Source organism: Balaenoptera physalus, assembly GCF_965194825.1.
Source record: "Balaenoptera physalus genome assembly, chromosome: 12".
In the NCBI taxonomy this organism is placed as follows: domain Eukaryota; kingdom Metazoa; phylum Chordata; class Mammalia; order Artiodactyla; family Balaenopteridae; genus Balaenoptera; species Balaenoptera physalus.
Window position 1 is genome coordinate 90,843,172 of NC_138897.1, and position 18,736 is coordinate 90,861,907.

Sequence of the window (18,736 nt, forward strand, 5' to 3'; positions counted from 1 at the left end):
CCTTTAGCTGGCCAGGCCCTGTGTGACCTTCAGGTATTTCCTTGGCTTCTCCCTGAGGGTGGCTTGAGCTTTCTAGTCTCTGGTCCTTTTTCTTCTAGGCCCGAACATGGATTTTGTCCCTGTAGGTCTTACTCCTCCAGCAGTACGAGGAGGAATCAAGTCTGATAAACGAGAGTCATTCTCGCTGCGCATTAGAGCTCTTCTGACCTGAGCCTGCTGTGCTTGCTCTCCTGGCCTGGCCCTGCCCAGCTGCTGCGGGCCTTGGAGCAGGGAGAATCCCCTGGCCCAGCTGGGAAAGGCTGGTCCCCTGAGGAAGACAAAGCCAATAGAATCAGCCCAAGGGAAGGGACAGGAAAAGGCAGGTTATGCAGGCAAGGGTACACTGTCTTACAGGCTGTAGTGCTTACGTGCATCGACTCTCCAAGCATCCCGAAAAGCTTTTGTTTTCAGTCCCCCCACCCACACCCCCCGCTGCTTCCCGGTCATTGCTGCTCCTTCTTGGGGACAGAATGAGGCAGAGGCCCTAAAGCCCCGTGATGAGAGTGAGCGTGAGCACCTGTATGACTAACAGTGGGTCTGACCGTCCATTTCCTGGATGAGTGAGTTGAGGCTGAGAATGAGTGACCTGTGGCCACACAGCTGTTCAGTGTCAGATCAAGAATTTGAACTTAGAACTTCTTACTGCAAGCCCAGTGTTCCACCCACCAAATTATTATGACTCCTAATGTATATAGATGTTACACATTTACTAGATAGATAAGGTAAACTTGGGCCTTGTATGTGGTACTCACATAGGGGCCATCAGTGAAGCAAATCACATTCTGTCCCATTCCTTGGGCGTTCCTGTGTACAGTGTCGAAGAGCAGGAAACAGGTGGTGGTGGAGTCCAGAGTGTGAGGAAATGTCACTGCAGTCGGATGGATTTTAAGACAATCCTATGAATAGAGAGTGAAGAAAGAAAAACTGCTGGGTAGAAGCGGGAGGTGCAGGAGATAGACACGAAGGTGTGAAAGCAGCGTTTGACTTGGAGCAGAGGAGGAACCGTAATTACTGGGAGACACACTGTCGGGTCTTGGGAGGCCTCTGCCTGTGAGATGACCCTCTTGGCAAATGAAGGAGTGTGTCATGCACTAGTCAAAATAAGGGAAATAAGGAAACACATTTATTTGGCTTCAGCCAAGCGGTGGGCACTCTGATAAGTATTTTCACACTTATTATCTTCTTTAATTATCACAGCAAAGGGTTGTAGACACGATTATCCATATTTTTAGAGATCAGTCTTAGATCAGCCGGGGTCACACAGCAAGCGGCAGAGCCAGGCTCACGCCCCGCTGTGTCATTCCATAGGTCATTTTTGTGGGAGGACTGGGCTGGAGGGAAGCTGAGGAGAATATACCTATGTCATCCTTTATCACCGTAATCACACAGGCAGTTGTCCTTCTCAGACTTCCTTCTCAGACTCAGAAGAAAACGTGGCATCACTCCCTCCATACTTTTTGTTGCCCTTCTCCAGACCTAATTTCATAGTCTCTGAGATAATTTCTAGTTAAAGAAAAATCAGGCGCGGTTTCTTTTGTCTTTTATCTTTTTTCCATTAGGAGTCATTAAACCAAGTCACAGGAAGAGCAGTTGCCCCAAGGACAGGAGGAAAGCAGCTCTCTTCCCTATGGATCATTAAAACCCAGAGCCCAGATCCTTAGCCATTGAGAACTTTATTAGGCGCGAGGTCAGGGAACCTAGGACTTTTAGCGTGTAAGGCCTCAGGACGTGTGGGCAGGAATAGGGGGCGGGGAGAGAGGAGCCCACAGACGTGGGGCCCCAAGTAGGAAACGTGGTCGGGGTAGGGATAAGGTGGCCTCCCTGGGAGATCCTGGGCGAGCGGCTGAGGGAGCCAGTGTCAGGGGTTCCTTTCTAGTGCTCAGGGGTCACACTGGATTGGAGTCTTTTCTCACCAACTGGTGACAGGGAAGCAGAGAGGAAGGCATCAAAAGTGATGTAAAATCCACTGTTGTCATTAAAGTTGAGTTGGAGACTCCTGCTCAGAGTCAGAAACTCCTTTGACTGACCTAAAAAGTTGACCTCAATACCCTCGGGGAAATTGTCCCTATAAATTACTGAGGCAGCTGATTATCAGTAGTGGATTCAGGATGTGCTGCTTGAGCGCCAGGTCAGGGAGTGTTGGAATAGGGGTTTGGGCAGGTTACTGAGGAGATGCCGCGTGAATGGCAGCCAGTGGCCGGTGACTGACGGACCGTTTCAGGAGCCTGCTTTGAGGCCACTGTGGTTTTCCGAAGCGTGTGGTGCTCCAGTGAGTAGGTGCAGCACGTGCGCGCCTGAACTGGCCCTTAGGTGGATAGAAGCCTGGACCGTGCTCTGAGGCTGGGCATTCTGGTGTAGAGGGATTTGGCCCCAGGAGATTGAGGCCCCGGAGAGAGCTGTGTGCTTGAGCTGCTGTAAGCGAGGCTCCCCTCTCAGCTTGGACTGCCTCCAGCGTCCCGTTCCTGAAGTTAGCCCGGGAGATGAGGAAGCCTGCGTCCTCACGTCTGTGAGTGGGAAGCACACCTCAGGAGAGTGGCCCCGCAGTGGGGCCTTGCAGGGGGTTGTCAGCAAGGGCAGATGAGGTGTGGGGAGCGGACTAGCTGGAGGCCTTTGTGGCTGCCGTAGAGTGTTGGGGGAAGCGATCCACCAAGGTGAGAGGTCTGGGACCTTACAAGGTGGTCTTCCCTGTGACCCGTTACCGTAGAGGTGGCCGGGGGCACGTGCAGAGGGACTGTAATGAGGAAAGCGGCCCCGGTAGCTTGAGGAGTGAGGTATTGGGAAAAGTGTGGGAAATAGGAAGGGCCTTTCGGGCAGCCAGCCTGGGTGTCTTCCAGGCTGCTAATATCTTCTATTCAAGGACCGATGGTGATGTAGGAGCAAAATAGAGTGGGTTTGGCATTCACAGTCCTAATCGATGCGTTACAAGTGGCTGCTGTAATTAAGTTATTCTGAGACAGATAGCTGAGCGAAGATGAGGTGGATTGGGCCTGTGGAGCTTGAGTATCTAGGTCAGCTGTACCCTGTTATGTGTGGTTTAGACTGGAATTTTCTGAAGGTGTAGTGAGATTAACAAGGAGGTAGATGCTGCCTCTTTTGTGTGCCCAGGTCCCTGCAGCACACGGGGTGGGGGGGGGGGGGGGCGTGGCCTTGAACTTCTTAGCCCTGTTCCTCTGCAGCATGCAGGCACCAGGGACCTGAACAGCCTTTCCATTTATTGTTGCCGAGGCCTGTAGAAAAGGGCCAAGCAGAGGTTCCTTAGCATACCACTGCCAAATTAATATCTGAGTGAGTTGATTTGTGGGACTTCCTGATGGTTTGTGAGGAGGAGGAGTGCCTAGCCATGCTGGGGACATGGTCCATGTTCTGTCTCTACGAACAGGGACATCCATTATGTCCAGGGGGAACCGTATAGGATAATAAGAATCACAAGGCCTTGGAACCGAAATCAAGGTCTTAGAGGAACACATTAGTAGCTTCTGCCTAATGGGATAATTTCTGAATCCTTTATAAAACGTCTCTCTGGGTAAAGAGTTATTTCTTGTGGTGTTCATCTTTTAGTCTTCTCATGTACAAAACTTGACTTTGGGGTTATTGTAGAGGAATTTGGAGAGTATTTTTCTTACAACCAGAATAATGATGGCTGATGATGGAAATTACTAGCTATAAGTAAGTGTTCATCTTAACAGTTTGTTCACATACTTTCAGCTTTAAAAAAAAGTTGGTTTGAGATGGAATCTCAACCCCTTTTTGGTCTTTGGATCCTTTTACGCTTTAAGAAGTGTTACTTAAGGACCTCAAAGAGCTTTCTGTCTGTGTGGGTTATGGGCATTGATACTTATAATAGAAATGAAGACTAAAACTTTACAAAAAAATTAATTAAAAAATAATGACAAACTCATTACACATTAACACAAATTACATTTCTATGAAAAATTGCTATTTTCTAAAATAAGAAAACATTTAGTAGGAAGAGTGGCAATATTTACATCCGCTTCTGTGTTCAATCTCTGGCAATATGTTGTTTTAGCTGAAGTAGATGAAGACATCCAGCCTCACAGACAAGAGAATTGAAAAAGGGATTTCAGTAGCCTTTTCAGGTAATTGTGAGTTCATTTGTGACACGATACCAAAACTTGACAAGTGGTAGGTTCCTACAGGTTAGTTGCCCTGTGCAATCCTATCAGTGAACCTTTTGTACTGTGCTATGTTAAAATCCCTGGTCTCTTTTGTACTTTGAATAGATCTTTTACCCACAGTGATTTATTACCTGACACATTGGTCATTTGGGCAACATTGGTTCACGTTTTGCAGATCCTGAAAATGTTCATGTGTTCCATTACATGTAATATCGGAAGTTCACGGTTAGTGTTGCTGTCAGTGTCATCAGAAAAGTCTTCACGTCTCAGGAAGCTGGAGAGCTCATGGTGACAGGAGTTTTCCAAAATCCCAATTTTCACTTGAAAGCTCGGATTTGACAGTTGGCAATAAATACCATCAGTTTCCTTTTATCTGAGATGTCTGCCCAGCACCCAAGTCTGCATAGCAAGTGTGTAGTCACTCAAGTAAAAATGATGTTCTGTTGAAAAGATGAGGCGGTTCAGCTTGCAGCTCGGACAGTTAAATTTATACAAGTGCTTTTCCTTTAGGCAACCATTGCACTTGGGTATACGACCTGGTATGCTTCCATTTTAATCTAGAATATAAATATACATTAAAAATATATTTGTATGTATTTCATATCAATGTAATAAGTAATAAACATAATATGTTTAACATAAATGTAATAATATAATAAAAGGGTCTAGATTTAATAAAATTATTTTTTTATTGCTTCTTCAAGGATATTCTTAAGTGAAACTGTTGCTTCCTGTGAGCCCCTGGAGGTGAAGAATACCTTGACTACCGGTATCACTTGGTGCCTCTGCCGTAGGGTTCCGTGTGAGGAGGCTAAGGAGTCGGCAGTTTTACCAACCGGCACTTTTGCATCCTCCATGCAAACGTCAGCACAGTGAAAAGAGCAAACAGCATCTTACTATTATTTTGAAAGTCATTTTGATCTTGTTTTATAAGGGTTTTGGAACCCCCAAGAGTCTTGGTTTTTGAGAACTGCTGCTCTACGACAGTAACTCGGAAGAGCTGAGCTTCCCGAGGTTGGACAAGTTGTTCAGTGTCCCGTGCTCACAAGTTGGGTTTTTTGCAAGAGACTCAACTTGTGGCTGGTGGACTGATTTCAGCCTGCTGACGTTTTATTTGTAGGAATGAATGCTTTTAAGGGGAGTAGGTGGGAGGGACCCCCAGCCCCTGATGTCTTAAGCCGGACAAGAGCACACGGTTATATTCCCTGCTGGACCCCAGAAGGCACCTGACTTCTCGTGCCTGGCTGGAGTATGGTTTTAAGGCGAACGAGGCCGTTTGTCAGGCTCTTGGCTTAGTGTGTTGTAGGAGAGGCCTTGAACCTGGAGTGAGTGAGGAAAACAGAATGTGAAGGACGTATTTTAGAGCATACTGTAACATTTCTGTGCGTAGCAGGGACAGAGAAGAAGGAAGAGATGGATACCACGGCAAACCCAGCTTACTCTGAGCTAGGAAATTGGATAAAAGAGGAATTTTTAGGGAAAAGACTTCCTTTGTCATTCTGTAGGCAGTATTTATTAGCATCTTCCCCAACTCAGGAGGGGAAGGTCTGGGGACTCGGTTTTCACTGTGGGAGGATAGAGCACCCCGATCTATTGGCCCATCAGCGCTGCGTAGACAGGGAGAGGTGATCCCGGACAGGAAGTGAGCGTGCCGTCAGGAAGGGTATGGACGCTGGGAGGTGACAGGTTGACGGCTGAACACTGCAGGTTCCTGAAGCCACCCTCCAGTAAGCAGCATGCCTTCCCGATGTTCAACGAGTTGAGGGAAGGACAGGGGGAGAGTTTATGGAGCCTAGGCTTGTGCATTGTCTCATTTCATTTTCTTAATAGCCCCGAGAGATAGATATGAGTATCATTTCTCTTTTACGTTTGAGGTAATTGAGTCTTAGGCTTAAGTGACTTGCTTAAAGTCACACTGTTGGGGGAAGAGCTGGAAAGTGTGTGTTTTTTTGCAGGATAACAAAGGTTGGCAGAAAGTGCTGCTTCTCGGGCTGAGAGGCGGCTTTCAGGGGGCTGAGCGTTGGAAGGAGTGGGGGCAGCTGGGGACGCGGGACTGGCGCTGCACGGAGACTCACGCTCTCAGGATCGTGCTGTTGGATTGACGGTAGGTTTCCGTAGGCTTCGACGTGTATAGAGGAAGAGTGGAATCTTCTTTCTTTTTGGAATGTTTTCTAGCGATCAGGACTTCTGGGTGAGGCTGGAGCTTTTTCATATTCTTGGCCCGTTAGGGGACATGTAGTCTTCCGACTGCTCTAGCAGGTGATCCCTTGGCAGGGTTTATGATGATTTCGGGAGATGTGGAGTCACGGTTGCAGTGGAGAGGGAAGTGGCAGGGACGGGTGAGTGGAGTTTTGTATGCTCCCCACCCTGTTCCAGGCTGTGATGCGCAGGCAGGCTCTGTCTTGGTCCCGTGGGAATGAGCCACACTCCCTCACTGGCCAGGCTCTGAGGGGGATTCCTACGGCTGAGGTGGCCACGGCAGAAGCTACCAATCAGTTAGAAGGCCTCCCCTCTCATTTCCAGACGGAACATCCTTTTCCACTGCTGCCCACTCCCCTTTGATTTTGAACCTTGGAGTTTTAGTCTAAGGAAGTGTCCTTTCACATCATAATCTGGTAGAGGTAAGAGAGAGGCAGAGCCCCCCTTTTGCCTTCCACATGCTGAACCTGTGCTCCTAGGCTCTGTCATCCTGGTCGTCTCTAGACACTTGCCCTTCCCTAGGCCAAGACCCTCTGTCCTCCTGCCCTTCCTGGTTAACTTGGTTCGTCCTTTCAGTTTCAGTCTAAAAGTAGAGTTTACCAGAAGTCTTCCTTGTCACGAAAGACTAGTTAGGATGCCCCCCTTCGTGCAGCTGTGTCTGTGGGGCCTGGTCGGCCACAGCACCACTTGCACGATGCTGGGCCTGTCTCCTTCCCCTCCTAGACTGTAAACCACACGAATGCAGAAGCCATGGCTGTATTGTTCTTCATAGGATCTTCCAGAGTGTAGCCCACTGCCTGACAAATGCTGGGTGCTAAACGTTTGTGGAACGTATGCCTGCATGCACGCATGTGCTGATCCTGCATCGGAGTTCAGTTTCCAGGGCTGTTGCATCAGTGACGACTTTCTTCTAGGCCTGCTTCTGGGTGAGCTGGATTCTCTTGAGTATCATTTATAAATCAAACACTAAACAACATGGCATGAACCAACATGTGTTAGGGCAACTTGGAACACAGAAATCTTCCTGTAAAACACTTCCCAGTAATTAAGAGAACTGGAGGTTGATTTGGAGTCTTTATATTTCACAGTGACTAGTCTAGGGCATCATCTGAGCTACGGCACTTTGGTTATCTTTGAGGATCTTCTCCAGGCCCCATGACACAATCCCTGCTCTACAAGTGGGGGAGACGAGTCACATGGCCAGTGCAGCCCACTGCAGTTGGTGGTGGGGTTTTTGGTTGAGGCTGGAGGCACAGGAATGTCTTCTTTCCTATTCTGTTTCATTTTTATCTTTCCCAGAAAGTGTGCCCTTATCCCTTCGAGTGACAGAACTATAAACCGCATGTTCTGGCAGATCTGGTTCTAGATAGGAAGTTAGTTTGATCTCTGTTGACATAGATTTAACTGATGTATTAAAGAGTCTGCTACTCTAGGGTGGGGTTATTTATATTTAATGCTTTATCGGAACCGTAATACTGTAGAAGGACCTGCAGCACAGCACACGACAGCAGCCGGCCTGGTGCGCATGTGCAGTCTGAGGGCGAGGCTTCTGGCTGCCAGCGCCTTGGCGAGCGTGACTGGGTTTCTCTCCTGCTGGGTCAGGGTGGTTAGTCTTGATGTCACATCCAGCCGGTACCGAGTGTGAGCCAGATCCGAGCCAGCGTTCTGGAGCATCTGCTGGGCGCCACTTCGCGACCTGCGCCTCTGTGTTGCGTGGTTGGTTTTCCTGAGTGCAGCCACACTGGCGCCGCCCGTCGGCCCAGCACCAGGGCCCGGTGGGACAGAGACGCTCGGTGTCCTGCTCTCCCGCGCTTCTGTTCGTTCTCAGCACCTGCCCTGCGCGGCCTGGGTCCTTCTACTTTGCAGGCATCGGATCATTTTAACAAGAAATCTGTGAAAAACTAGTTCACCCTTTCTTCCTACGCAGAATCATATTTTGGGGACAGCTGTGTAAAAGAGAGTAACACGTGAAAGGCGTATACAGAAGTAGGTTAAATAATCCTCTTTCAAAATCCACGTTCAGAATCTCCCTCCCCAGCACAGTGTCATGAGCTTCCTCCCAGGGTGGAGGGACTGTTATCTTCAAGTTCTGCAACAGATTCAGGCCGAAATTTGGAGAGAAAATCGGCGTCCCCCCCCACCTCCGGTACCTTCCTCTTGACCTTTGCCCCCTGCAGGTATGACCCGAGTGGGCTCCTCTCCCTGCAAGCATATCTGCCTGCAAGGAAATTCAAGGCTACTGCGGCAGACGCGGTGCCTCAGTCCAGTAGTAGTGTTAGCTCCCGAGCACAGTGGTGGTTGAATCTGCGTCTAGAATTGAGAGCTCTTGGCCCGATCAGCCCTCAAAGGGCAACAGCTCCGTTCTCCCAGCCCATTAATCCTGTGTCTCCGTTTCCAGATGACCCTTTCCAGTGCCAGGGCCCAGAGCTTTTATTCTCTCAGAACATAGTTTCTTTGTATTTACGACTCATTTTTTTACTTCCTCGCATTTCAGCCACAGTTGTTTATTAGCTGATCCCTCACTTTTAGCTGTGCCGGGAGATAGGTACAAATTCAGGTATTGTTTGGTGTCACAAGGTTTAGATGAGGCAGAGCTGCTAATGGACAAACTACAGGGAGAGAAGAGGGCTCTTTTCATGGAAGGTGGGGACTTGAGGCAGATGGGCTACTTGAAGCTTTCTTCCTGTCACTTCTCAGCCCGATTCTAACCTTCCTGTTTGAGAGGTTCTCCTCAGATATACATTGAAGGCTTGTACTGCTGAGGGTGCCCTGAGGTCTCGTGGAGAGAGGAGACATCGCCCGTGGCAGTGCCAGGTGACCTCAGTGCAAGGTTCCTTCCTCCTCAGGTCTCCCAGGTGGCCTCACAGTCAAACAATGGGCTGCCCCCCTTGAAAGCCCTTATGGGACATTGGATAGGAGACATCGTCTTGAGTGAGAGAATCTTGGGGACATTGTGCCCTTGGGATCTGTAGAATTCTGTGGCATGTACCTGCTAGCTGGGTTTACAGTCTCCTTTGTATGTATGGAAGCTGTGAGGCAGGTGCTATTTTAGGGAAGGCTACAATGAGGATCCTTGGTGGTGGTTTGTCCTTCTTTTGTTTTTTGGTTGGTCACGTGGCAAATTTGCTGGAGGTTCTTTTGCTTGAGCCTTTTCCTGCAGAATGTAGCTTGCCCTCATGCGGTGAGACTTACATGTGTGTCCAGGCATTTTACCTGGAAGGAATGGCAGTACCTGACTCCTCGTCCAGAGAAACTCTGGCGGGAGTTCATGTACGACAACTGTAGGAGTTTCACATCGCTGAGCTTGGTGTTTCCACCCTTCTGAGCAGTCAGCCTCTCCTGAGGCCAGTCTGGACGGATGCCTTGACCCTCACTGCTTCATTTCTGAGGGAGGGCACCAGGAGAACCACATGGCATCTCGGTTAATTAGCTCAGGAGGGAGGGAGGAGCGGAGCACAGCACTGCCCCCTGTGTGCCCTGCTTGTCACCATCACCTTCCCTCTGCTCTCCAGTGACATCTGCGGTGCACATATTCTCACGTGCTCAGGATTGATGGGGGAAGTCACAGCCATTGGAGGATTGCATCTGTTTAGTTCAGTTTCACCTCTGTGCAGTGTGCCGGGTTCTGGGATCAGTTTGTCATTGCAAGAGGAGCAGGAAAAGAATGTTTTCCCAACATTAACCAGTTTTGTTATCATGAAAAATTACAGACATACACAAAGGAAGATAGATTAGCTTATTCATCATTTATCCATCACCTAGAAGCAACAGTTACAACAGTCCTCCCTCATTTGCTTTGTCTGTCGTTTTTATTTTGACCAAAGCATTTTAAGACACATCTCAGACATCATGTCCTTTCATTCTTACAAACTTCAGTATAAATCTCAAAAAATACATTTGTTTACACAACTGCAAAGGCATTATCACACTGAATACAGTGAGCAGTGTTCCTTGTGTAATCTGATACCTAGTCCCTAATGGCCTTTCCCCAGTTGTCCCGCTTTAGCAGCTGGCTTATTTGAATCAGATTCTGAAGAAGGTAGGTCTTCAGGTTACATTTGGCTGTTACGGTTGTTCTATCTCAAGTCTTTGTAATCTAGAGCAGCCCTCCCCCCCCCCCTCCTTTTTCCATGCCATTTACTTGTTGCAGAAATGGGTACCTGTCCTGTGGACTGCCTCACATTTTGATATTTTTCTGCTTGTATCCTGGTAGTTCCTCTAGCCCTCCTAGTTCCTTCAAATAAAAATGAGTCCTGGAGGCGTGTCTGGCAGGAATGTTTCAGGTGACGCTGTGTGTTTCCTGTTGCCCCTTGGAGTTACGCTGACATCATGGATCGGTGGGTTCAGGGGTCGACAGCCAGATCCTCAAAATGTAAAACGTTCTTGATCAGCCTTTCATCTGATGTTTTCACCCATTTCTCACCGTGGTCTGAATCAGGCATTTCGTTAGGGTTGCATGTTTACTAGCTGGATTGTTGCATCGTCTTGAAAGATAGTTCATAGACGAAGGATTTTTCATTCTTTCCTTTTGATTGCCAAGTGTCAAAAAAGGTAAAAGTTGGCATCCTATAACTTTCAGTTTAGTCTAGTGCCTTGAGTCTGTCTCTCTGCCTCTGTCTGTCCCTCTCTTTCTTTTTCCGCTCCTCCCCAACCCTTGTCGTCGTTGTGAACTCGGGGGTTTTGTATATTTAGTGTGTTTCGGTGGATTGAATTCATTATTCCTTCTGATGCTTAGTTGTCCCATTTTTGGCCACCAGGAGTCTCTTCATGAATTGGCATCTGTGTTCCTTTGCCATTACTCTCTTACATCTTGGCATAACAAGGTGTCCCAGGCTCACTTTATAAAGTCCTGCTCTGGCCTTGAGACCAGGCGTTCTGCAAGAAACCCTGTGCCATTTGGTGGAAAAGGGTCTATAAGGGAAGGGACCATTGCTGTCGGTTGTCATTGCTTCCAGGCCTTTTTGATGGACAGCCTTAAAAAAAAAAAGACATGAATTCAAACTGATGTTTCTAAGTCAAATTTTATGTTATAGGATTTTTTTCCTTACCTTTGATTTTATATTTGTATCTCATTTGTTTCACCTCGAATCTTGGTTCCTAAAACAACATTACCGTAATGACTTATTTGCATTATCCTACTTTATAAAAACACCACTGTTATTATAACTAAGTTAAACTATTGAAAGAAGTTTGACTTCTTTGCAGCTTTATTTATCAACAGAATGTCCGAGTATGTATGATCAGTCTACTGTACTCAAAAGTCATTTGTGGATATGTCACCAACTTGAAAGTTGAGGTTCATTTTCTTCATTTTGTTTTCAAAATTTAGGGATTGCTTTTCTTGTTTATTTAATTTTATTTTTTGAATATATTAACATTCATATGTCTCCAAAGTCAAAACTACATCACAGGTTACATTCAGAGAAATTTTACTTCATCCTTTTCTCCTTCCTCCCATTTAAATTCATTTTGTATTAAACAGAAATAGACTCACAGACATAGAAAACAAACTTATGGTTACCAAAGGGGATAGTGGGGGTGGGGAGATAAATTAGGAGTTTGGGATTAACGTATACACACTACTATATATAAAATAGGTGAACAACAAGGATCTACTGTATAGCACAGGGAACTATATTCAATATCTTGCAATAACCTATGATGGACAATAATCTGAAAAGGAATATATATATGTATAACAGAATCACTTGCTGTACACCTGAAACTAATAGAACTTTGTAATTAACTATACTTCAATAAAAAAATTCATTTTGTATTATCCTTCTCCTTGTTTACTTTTATACATCATGTAAAGAAATATTTAAATAATTCATATTCCCCTCCTTTTTTGCACAAAAGATAGCATGTTTGAGCTATCATTCTATGCCTTGTTTTTTTGTTTTTTTTTTTTTACTGAACAGTGTTATCTGGGTTCACTCATATCAGTACATCATGCTCTTCCTCATTCCCTTTTTTAAATGGCTAAGCAGTAGTTCACTGAATGAAGTCCCATAGTTGATTCAGCCACTCCCCAGTGGACGGGCCTTGGGTTGCTGGCAATTTTGCTGTGACAAGTACCGCCTCAATAAACGGGGCCATCAGTCATTCCTATTTTGCAGTATATCTTGGGATAGAGCTCTAGAAGTGTGATTACTGGGTCAGAGGATAGATGCATATATAATTTTTCAGACATTGACTATACGTTTTTGCTGAAATTTTGGTTATCTAGTTGAATTTCATTATTCTAACACTTCCATCTAGAAACAGTGCAATTTATTTGCAATTTTAATGTTGAAGAAATCTCCTCAATCTCTCATGTACCCTATCTTTGTATAAAACATATTATGGAGAGTGTTACTTTAAGATCTGTTAATTTCATTAATTAATTGAAGTATCACTTAGTGAGTATAAAGTACAGGACATGAAAAGGTGGCTAAGGCATCCTAAACCTCAAAAGATTTCAGATTGAATATTTTGGAATTTTCTTCTGTTTCCTCTCCTTCTATTTGGTGTATATTTTGTCCCATGTTGGTTATCAAAAGCCTGGTAATACGGCACTGGAAAATGTACCTTTATCTGCTGTACCAGAAGAAAGCAGGCCATGTCTGCAGGAGAGAGGAGGTGTCATAAAGTACTCTGTAGATGCATTCAACAAATACTAACCAAACCACCTCCCCGCCTCCCCTTTGCCAGAATGTAACAGCGAGCAACATACAGTTCTTCCCTCCTGGCATTTATAATCTAGTACGGGACACAGAACAAAAAGCAAGGAACAATAAGGTAATTACAAGTTCTCTGCGCTTTGAAGGAATCAAATAAGAGGTTAAAATAGAGCCTTAGCCAGGGGCCTTCTTTACGTAGGGGAGAGGCGGCTGACACACGAAGCCACGCGTGAGGTCGGGGAGCTTGGGGGCAAGGTCATGCAGGACCTTGGTTTTTAGGTTAAGGATTTGGATTTTAAGTACATAAGGAAACCATGGAGGACAATTAAGCAAGGGAATGACATTTGATGCTGTCATATATTTATTCTTTCTATGGATTGGGAGGTGACTCAATATTATGTTTCAGCTCCAGAAGCAACATTTTCCCTTCTGAAGTTCCAAGTGGAGCGCATTTTCCTTCTTGTGCCTTTATGCAGGACAGCTGCTTCTCATACATGCAGGTCTTCTGAGGGTTTCTTTTCTTTTTCAATAGTATTCCCTTGATGTTGCTCAGATAATTACAGTAAGTGGTTGTAATTGGATTATGTACTTGGGCTATGAACAGGAGCATGATATCTACAAATTCTCTTCTTCAGACCTGCAAATCCAAGAGACACGTCTCTCTGGAAGATAAGAGCTCCTTCCTCACGATCAAAAAAGGTCTGTGTTATGCTGTCACGTTTATAAAATTAATTATGGAATCCATAACAATTTTCTGGACAAGAAAGGCATTTTCAGTGTAAGTATTTATGTTTCTGTTACAGAAGACTGCCGGAGTGACACCTGCGTAGGGAATCCTCACCAGGGAGGACTGACACACCTGGACCCAAGGCGCTGGCTTCCTGGGAGGCTCCTGTCTGATGTGCAGGAGGCAGGATGTCATCGTGACTCTGCAAGGGGAGGCTCCTGGCGACCGAGACCAGCACGCAGTATCGCACCCTTGGCTACAGGGGACGCTCTGCAGACCTTTTCCTACAAGTGAGAAGCACGAGATTATTCTGCAAGAGGAAGATTCCAGGGGCTTAAAAACGCAAAGGTTTCTACCTTGGGAGCCCCTTGGAATGTTGGCAGCTCAGGATCTCAAAGGAAGTTCTGTGTTAACGAGTTACAGAGTTCACGTGGAAGTAAATGTCACTTTCTAATCAATAATAATACCGAGTGAGGAGCACTATGCAGGGAGAAACCTTCCATAGAAAGACAGGCAGGGAAAAGCGTAGGCCGACCTTAAACCTCCCGAACAGAGCCAGCCTGAGATAAACACCAAAATGGCCAAGTGAGAGACTCTGTGAAATAGCAGCCCTGGAACTGTAGTAGTTGTGAGGAAATCTTCTCCGCTAAATCACGATACCAAATAGGAAACATGATCTACAAGTGCCCCATGTGTAGGGAATTCTTCTCTGAGAGAGCAGATCTTTTTATGCATCAGAAAGTTCACACTGCTGAGAAGCCCCATAAGTGTGACAAGTGCGACAAGGGTTTCTTTCATCTGTCAGAGCTCCATATCCATTGGAGAGACCACACGGGAGAGAAGGCGTATAAATGTGATGATTGCGGGAAGGACTTTAGCACCACAACAAAGCTCAATAGACACAAGAAAATCCACACGGTGGAGAAACCCTATAAATGCTACGAGTGCGGCAAAGCCTTCAACTGGAGCTCACATCTTCAGATTCACATGAGAGTTCACACAGGTGAGAAACCCTATGTCTGTAGTGAGTGTGGAAGGGGCTTTAGCAATAGTTCAAACCTCTGCATGCATCAGAGAGTCCACACCGGAGAGAAGCCCTTTAAATGTGAAGAGTGCGGGAAGGCCTTCAGGCACACTTCTAGCCTCTGCATGCATCAGAGAGTCCACACAGGAGAGAAGCCCTATAAATGCTATGAGTGTGGGAAGGCCTTCAGCCAGAGCTCGAGCCTCTGCATCCATCAGAGAGTGCACACCGGGGAGAAGCCCTATAGATGCTGTGGGTGTGGGAAGGCCTTCAGCCAGAGCTCGAGCCTCTGCATCCATCAGAGAGTGCACACGGGGGAGAAACCTTTCAAATGTGATGAGTGTGGGAAGGCCTTCAGTCAGAGCACCAGCCTCTGCATCCACCAGAGAGTGCACACAAAGGAGAGAAACCATCTCAAAATATCAGTTATATAAAGCGTTTTGCTAAGAGATAAAAAGCTTAAAACCCATAAGTGCCACTAGGAAGGAAACCCCTGTAAATACCTACATTGACCCAAGAAATTTTTACAGCAAGCCCCAGCAGAACATTGTTTTCCAAGAGGCATGTGTGAGGTTGATTTTTTGGATTCATGCCAAGTGTGTTCCACAGCTTGACTTTGAATCTGGAATCCCTCCGCGTGTTTGCCCAGGACAGGCTGTGAGGTCGCAGTCGTGGGTGTGCGTTTCCTGGGATTCTGGCGCGATGCCTCCGTAGTTGAAACACTACACAGGAAACCATGATCCTTGCCCAGCCTCCTGAGTCACCTTCTGTCTATGCTTTACCTAAAAGTTGCCCCAGATACTCCCCCATTTTGGGAGCTCATGACCTTCCTTCTCTTGATCCAAGCATACTGGTGAATGCATTTGAAAACGGCCAGCTCCCACGAAGTAGTGTTCTGGTATTTCTGAGGTTACCACTCGATTCAGCCTCTACGTATCTGTCCATATATCCCGTTACTTCTGAACTCACTTTACCTGTATATCCTCAAAATACCCATAAATATCCACCCCTTCCTAGATGGCATTAAATTTCATTTTAGATTTTAGGTGACTCATAATTTCCATTTACTTTGTCTGTTGGCGAAATCATTGGCAGACATACATGCCCTTGAACTTTAATTTTGTGAATTCTGCTAATCACTGTGTCTCTTTGTTAGTCAGACTTAATTTTCTAGTGGCTACATCACATATTTTTAACTTGAATTTTTTTGGAAATAGCTGAATGTAAATAGGGAGGAAGAAGCAAGCAAAGTTAGAACTTTTCTCCATCCAGAATTGCCCTCTCAGGCTCCTTTGGTAACAAGGGGAGCCCCTTACTAGCTTGGGGAGACCATAGGAGAAGCGGATGGTAGGAGGCCTCACTAATAATAGTCTCTGATTCTGTGATTTTTGGGCAATAATGTGTAGGAGTCCTTGATACCTTTTCATTGAGGATTACATATCAGTTCCTTTGTAGGCATGAACTTTCTTCATTCATTCAACAAGTATTTATTGAACACCTCCTGCGTGCCAGGCACTGCGCCAGGCACCGGGAATACCACTGAGTGAGACAGACAAGGGCCCTGCTCTCGTGGCGTTGCCTTCTGGTGGAGGAGACAGATGATAAGCAAGTAAACAAATAAATAATGTAGTCTGAGGTAGTGATTAAGTGATACGGAGAAAATAACCTAGGGTGATGATTTAGAGCAGTGGGGGTGGGGCGGGGGGCAGCGGTAGGTAGCGGGCAGGGAGGCCTTTCCGGGGGCGGCACAGGGGCGGCTGCAGGGGGGTCGCGGTCCCGCCGGGGAGCTTCCGGAGCAGGAGGTGGCGGCCCGGCGGTGAGGGTAGCGAGCAGCGGGGAGGGGGAGAGATACTGAGTTGCTCAGTATCCTGACATTTATAGGCCTTTTTTTTTTTTTTTTTCTTTTTTTTTTTTTTTCTGGCTAGATTGGTATTAAAAACTCATGTGGAGGAACTCAAGGAATGTTTAGAAGACCAAAAGTCCCCAATGACAACAAAAAGCAACTAATTTTTAACTTTGTTTCCCTTCTCATTCCTGTTTTCGTTGATTTCCCACATGTAGTCCTTTTGCTCAGGAAGTCTTTGGGGGAATTTAGGCTCTTTGAAAGCTCTGAAATGGGTGATCAGGTTAGCGGTCTGTGTCCACTGTCTGAGAGGCTGGAAAATGAACTACCCGAAATAGTCATCGAAATACTGAAACGAAGCTTGATTTTCTCTTCATATTTGAATTAATTTCTTCTGTTTGACTGGAAGGGTTTTTTGTATAACTAAAACCTCAATGCATAAAGGAGATTTAAAAGGAGCACATAACTTACTGGGTGAGCCATGAAACTGGAGGTGGGATTTGGGGGTAAATTTGTTACCATCTGAATTTTCATCCAGACATCTCTGTTAACAAGCCCTTGGGAAGTTGCTTCTCATGTTTCCTCATTTTCGCAAAGAGAGGGCTGGCTTAGTTATTTGATAAAGTCCCTTCCAGGCCTGAATTCCTCGACTACGATTTACTGTAGTGTCTTAACACACTTCCGTGTCACAGTAGCGTGGAGCATTAGAGAAAAGCCTAGACTTTTAGTTGATAGAGAGCCAGTTGAAATATCATTGATAGAATTTTAGGTTTAGGAAAAATTGGTTTGATTTCTAGCTTTATTACTGTTAGGTATGTGAGCTTGGGCAAATCGCTTAATCTTTGAGTCTAGTTTTCTCACTTACAAAATGAGGACATTAGGCTAAATGATTTCCGAGTTTCCAGCTAGTCCTAGAGTTCTATATTTCTACATAGTTGAATTATTTTATCATGCTGTTGCTGGGGAATATGACTAACACTTTTGAAGCTACTAATTTTATGTCGAGCTTTAAAGTCCATAATTGTTATCTTCGGAAAATATTATTTGACCTACAGTATGTCCAAATCAATTTAATAAAATCACTTTATAACAGGGTTCTGTGCTTGACGTGGTTGTGTGAATTCAGTGGTCAGCGTGTGTGTGTGTGTGTGTGTGCGTGTGTGTGTGTGTGTGTGGTGGCTTGTGCATTATGTCTTGGTGACCATATAATAAAGTGAGGGGGCGATGCTGTTACTACTTACACAAGGACAATAGGCCTAAACTGGGACTGCCCCAGCAAACCAAGTTGCGAGGACCCTCTGGCCCAGGGGTCAAGCGGTTGACAAAGGAGTCGTGAGGTCTGGCAAACTGGAGAAGGCCTGCCCTCCTGAGAGGACAGCGCCCGCTCAGTGGTAGCTGTTTGTTTCCATGTGGGATACAGGCTTAAGGGCCCCGCATCATCTGCTCTTCTAAGGAAAAACCAACAATCCAGATTTTTACGTAAAATTTAATGAGTTTTAAAGGTTGGCAACGAATTCATGTTCCCTGTGTGACCCGTTTTGGTCACTTGTATTACCTGCATGGTGCCCACAGGCTTTCCTTTCACTTTGCAAGCTGTGCTCTGGTCCCTGATGGCTGTCTCCCACCCATGCTGAGGCCTGACACTTCTCAGCTGAGCAGTGGTGGCCCAGACCCCACGCACCAGTCTCTGACAGTGGGTCTGGCGTCCACCTGCCTCTCGGGGCGAGTCTAGGCTCTTGCTTCCACGGTTGAGGCGGAAGCCATCCAGACGGCCCTTTCGATGTGAGTGGGGTGGGGCAGAGACCCCACGTGGGTCACACGTGGCTCAAGCTCTCCCACTGGGTCTCTCCTGTGCCTGCTAGGAGTTAGGGTGTGAGAGAGAAAAGCCAGGGCTGACTTCACAGTTTCTAAGGGGAGCCCGAGTAAATGGCAGATTGTATCTTTACGGTCTCTTACCTTAAGGAAGAACTCTTTCAAGAAGTCAGCGCAATAGCCTGCAGTGGTCTGCTCTAGAGAAGGTGGGTGCCCAGGCCAGTCGCGGGCCATCTGGAGGAAGCTTTGGGTGTGTCTTTGGTGTTGCGTGAGGCTTGGACACGATGCCTTCCA

The 18,736-nt window shown here is 46.3% G+C and overlaps 1 protein-coding gene across 1 annotated transcript in view; it reads left to right on the forward strand.

Annotated features, from left to right (window-relative positions):
- Positions 1-17,725, forward strand: part of LOC309639630 (uncharacterized protein) — a gene marked incomplete at its 5' end in the record, with an annotated part of 35,746 nt that extends 18,021 nt beyond the window's left edge. The window contains 3 exons of the mRNA XM_082417041.1: positions 13,068-13,154; positions 13,672-13,735; positions 13,840-17,725. Coding sequence (XP_082273167.1) covers positions 13,068-13,154; positions 13,672-13,735; positions 13,840-14,057 — 369 coding nt within the window. The 3' untranslated portion in view covers positions 14,058-17,725. The remainder of the gene's footprint in view (positions 1-13,067; positions 13,155-13,671; positions 13,736-13,839) is intronic.
- Between the last annotated feature and the right edge of the window lie 1,011 nt (positions 17,726-18,736).